Source organism: Pteropus vampyrus, unplaced genomic scaffold, assembly GCF_000151845.1.
Source record: "Pteropus vampyrus isolate Shadow unplaced genomic scaffold, Pvam_2.0 Scaffold248, whole genome shotgun sequence".
Lineage (NCBI taxonomy): Eukaryota > Metazoa > Chordata > Mammalia > Chiroptera > Pteropodidae > Pteropus > Pteropus vampyrus.
Genome location: NW_011889029.1, coordinates 1,153,222 through 1,157,593, shown reverse-complemented (window position 1 = coordinate 1,157,593; position 4,372 = coordinate 1,153,222). Strand labels below are relative to the sequence as shown.

The window sequence follows — 4,372 nt, the reverse complement described above, 5'->3', positions numbered from 1 at the left end:
TTTAGATGCTCTAGGTTGTAAGATTTGCTGGGATCTGTGCTGGCTGCAGAAGGAATCCTATGAATTTCCATCAAAAACAGCCTTCCTACCAGCCAGAGTCACTCTTGACTAGAGAGGATGCTCAGCCCACAAATCTCTGACTTTGACATATATTTCCAGGCTGTTTCCTCTCAATTACCTTTTATCGTTAAAGAAAAAAATAACGTAAATTAGTATTTCCATGACGTAAAGCTGCGTTTTCATATTTGTAGGGTTTGGTTAAATTATATGGTACTTTCTACCTTTAATGCATTTTCTTCCATGTTCGTATTGAAACTCGACCCGTTATTCAATGACATGTAGAACAGCTGCTTCCGATAATTCCCTTTCTCAGCTCGGTGTTCAGCCGCCTTTTTCATACGTTATGTCCCGATCACATTTTGAATGCATGAGTAAATGTGCTAGTTCTTTTTACTTAGCTTCCATAGTAAACAGCACCAACGTACGTGCTATTGATCAATTTTAGCTTTCAGTAGTTTATGTATCATATTCACATATTCCATTTCTGTTTCTTGAGCGAAGCACAGGGGTCAACAGCCTGGACGATGGAATCTGAAAGAATCTGTTTCCCATGGCATCTCACCTTATGGGGCTTCTGTGCAAGCGACTTTGATTAAACAGTCCGACCCACAATGTCTTTACCTGCAAACAGTATAATTATTGCCTTATAATGTTCATTTGAAGATGTACTGAGATAATAAAGAAAATGTGCTTATTTAGGACAATGCTTTAGTGCAGAGGAAGCATTCGAGAGTATTAATTACTATTAGTAGCAACGTAAACATCAAACACATCTCCTAATATTGTTTTCATGCAATAGATGTCCGATTCAAAATCAGTAGCACTCAAATATATTTATACAATGTTTGATAAGAACGAAGAGAGGTTCGACCACCAGGATTCTTCTAGAAATGCTGTGGGGTGTGATTGAAAGTCTGTACATGTACTTCTAAAGAGATTAAGAGGTAGAGATTATTTCTGGAAAAGTAAAAATAAGTGTAAAAGTGGAGGTCACCAACTTCTAAATTTGCAAAACAAGCCCATCTTACCTTCCTAGTTAACGAGGTCCGGAAAAATTTCAACCGAGTTGGAAATTTCTTGGTTTAGAAAGTAAATTTTTTTTTTTATCAAAAAGACCTTGTTCGTATTGGACAAAGAAATTTTGCCACCACTAAATTTTGTTGTATTTCTTAATTTTAATTCATGCTGCTACTTTTAAATAGTTTCATTTTAAAAATTAGCGCAGCTAAAATGTGCAGGTGGCTATTTTTATAATGTCAGCAAACTGAATATCTTTGGTAATATTTTCAGCATGGTGCTAGCAAAATCTCTTTTCGGTGGGGGTTTATCAAAATGAGTAACCCAAGATTTGTGCCTTTTTAGTTCCACATTTATGACTAATGAAGATAAAGTGAATCATAATGCATTTTGCTGTGAATATGTTTTCTAAAATTAACATTATTATTATTATTTTTTTAATCTATCTAAATCTTTTAAACTGAGGGTTGGCAAACGTTTTTGGAAACGAACCAGCTAGTAAATATTTTAGACTTTACGGGCCACGTGGCCTTTGCTGTTACTCAAGTCTGTTTTTGAAGCGTGGAAGCACCCACAGACAACCCCCTAAATGAATGAGCGAAGCTGTTCTAAAAAAAATTTACTTGTGGATACAGAAATTTGAATTTTGTACAATTTTCACATGACATGAAATAGTATTCTTCTTTTGATGCTTCTTCCAACCACTTAAAGACATGAAAAGTTTTTTTCATTCACAAAACCAGGTGATGGGCCAGATTTGGTCCACGGTTCCGAGTTTGCCTCCCCCGCCCCCCATTCTAATCTATTCCTTTATCAAAATGAAATTGCAACACAGAAAGTCACTGCACCTAACTTTATCAAAGTAGAGGAATACGGCCGGAACGTAATTGTCTGACTCTGCACGTGTCATTCAAGGCGATTATTTCACATTGTTTTGCAGATACGCTAAAGGCTACCCACCATACTCGCCATACATAGGAAGTTCACCCACTTTTTGTCACCTCCTTCATGAAAAAGTGCCATTTTGCTGCTTAAGGCTAGACAAGGTAAGCCCTTGCTACTGTTTTGTTTTTCTGCAAAACTGAAATTATGGTATTTTATAATTATATATATTTAAGTAATTTTGTACAGCCTGATTAAAATGTGTTTAAAGAATGTTACCTTTTTGAATGTAAATGTGTTACATAAAGTGGTGAATTTTACTTTCTTCACTGTACTAAGATGAACCAAAACCTTCACAGCTCTCTGAAGAGTACCCAAGGAGCATGTCAGTCAGTTTCCCAAAAAGAAAAAGCAGGTGTCAGTCTCGCAAATCTATGGACGCTTGACCCCCGGTGTCCCCAAATCACTTGGCCAAATGTGCACTGTTTTTTTTTTAACTGGGCATTTTTGCCAAAATTGTAATCTGGAGTTGCTTGACATGGTCAAATTATTTAGTGCATGTGTTAGCTGCAAAAATTCGTTATTGACAGATTGCAAGTTTATATCAGTGTCTGGTTTATTAATATTTCCTTTCGTAAAGGTTTTACCATAGTTCCTGGTTCCTGCGTGGATGTTCTAGAGAAGGCGCCTAAAACGAAGTTTCTAAAAACGCAGAAATTTTCATCTTTCACAATATGGTCCTTGGGCTTGACCTGCTTCAGAATTTATTCTCCTCATAAATAAAAAAGCCAATAAAAAGAAGATTCTTAATCCCACCCCCGCCCCAAGTTAAAATGTGCCAATAATCTAATCAAGATTTTTTTTTTTTTACTCTAAATTTAGAAATAGCCAGAGTTAAAATCCCAGCTCTCTGCTTACAGCCTGTACAATTTGGACAAATAACGTCACCGCCCTTAAATTTCAGATTCCATGCCTGCAAAATGGCTGTAATTTTTAAATGAACCTCATAAGGCTCTCTTGAGGATTATATAAATTAGCACAGGCCGAAAGCTTACACAGTGGCAGAACCTAATAAACGAGCAGGCACTTAACACATTTCGTTAACATTCTTGCTGTTCTTTTTCCTACGATAAACATTACGAATCTTGGCCATCGCTGTCACTCTTGAGGAAGATCGACAGATCACAGGACTTCTGCCTTTGTCTTCCTCAAGTCGCTTCGTGAATCTTGGCGTATTCCATCCCTCGATGCCTTGTCTCTTTCTCAGCCTTGTATCAGGTCCGTGTTCGGCCGCATGTCACCGCCAGCTGTGTATTTCTGCTGACACGAACGAACCGTTAGCGCTGGGCCCTTCCAAGACTCCATGACCAATTTTTGATTTATAATAGTTTTGCTCTTTTCCCCAAAGAGGATTTCCAAAATAATATCATCTGCAGGCCCCACAGAACCTAGATTCACGTATGGTGGCATCTTACTTTTCAGTACACAATGAAAGAGAGAGGGAAAAAAAAAAAACGGGAAATGAGTCACCCCCAAACAGGGAACCTGACAACAACGGGAGCCTAAACTCCCGGGCCGAGCATCCGTGGGGAGCCCTCGGGGTCTGTGAAGGCCAAACGCGGCCTCTCCTCGCCTCAGGCTGTTTCCGAGAACTGCAGAGTGGCTGGTGACATCTGGGAGTGCCCGTAATCCAGGCGGCATCAGGCTGGCGAGGTGGCCGGCTGTGTGAAGGAGCGTCCCTGCAGCCATCGGGGCGGGACCGTGCGGCCCGTCTGCCCGCGTCTGTGCGGCTTGAGCTGGGGTGACGCCGCCCAGTCCCTTCTGCATCGGTGTCAGAGGGCTGCTTCTTGGTCACGGTTTTCCAACACTAAATTTCCTGTTGTTTCCTCGTGGTCGTTTTTTTCCCTCACTAGTGGAGCTATCTCTGAGTCTCCTAAATTAGTTCTTTTCCCTTGTTTTATGTCATGAATAATGATATTCTTACAAATCACAACATCGGCTGTCATTCTGCCGCCACCTTTGCGGGTGGCGTTCTCCCGGGGCCCAGCATCACGTCTGCTTCTGTTAGCGATTGTCCCGTCGTCCTCCTGCCTTTCATCTTTATCATTTTTCTCTTTCTCCGTCCTTTTTATTCCTTAAGTCTCCCCCTGGGCTCATTTACCTGCTTCCTAGGTATACCTTTTAGAAATTCTCTTAGTGAATCCCTGTTTACTGGTAAATTATTTCAATTTTAGCTTCCCTAGAAATATGGGTTTGGTTTGGTTTGGTTTCTGTCCCTCACAGAGAGTTTTGCTGCTGTCCCACTCCAGGCTCTGAGCGTCCTTTTCCTTCTGGGCTCGTTAGGGTTTTATTTACCGTATTTACCGTATTTACCGCCTTCCGGGCTCCCCATGACTGCTGAGTCAGCCTTCTC

At 40.6% G+C, this 4,372-nt stretch overlaps 1 protein-coding gene across 1 annotated transcript in view; it reads left to right on the top strand.

Annotated features, from left to right (window-relative positions):
* Positions 1–4,372, top strand: part of LOC105301694 (potassium channel subfamily T member 2) — a 211,494-nt gene that overhangs the window by 156,959 nt on the left and 50,163 nt on the right. The window contains exon 17 of the mRNA XM_023520107.1: positions 2,018–2,123. Coding sequence (XP_023375875.1) covers positions 2,018–2,123 — 106 coding nt within the window. The remainder of the gene's footprint in view (positions 1–2,017; positions 2,124–4,372) is intronic.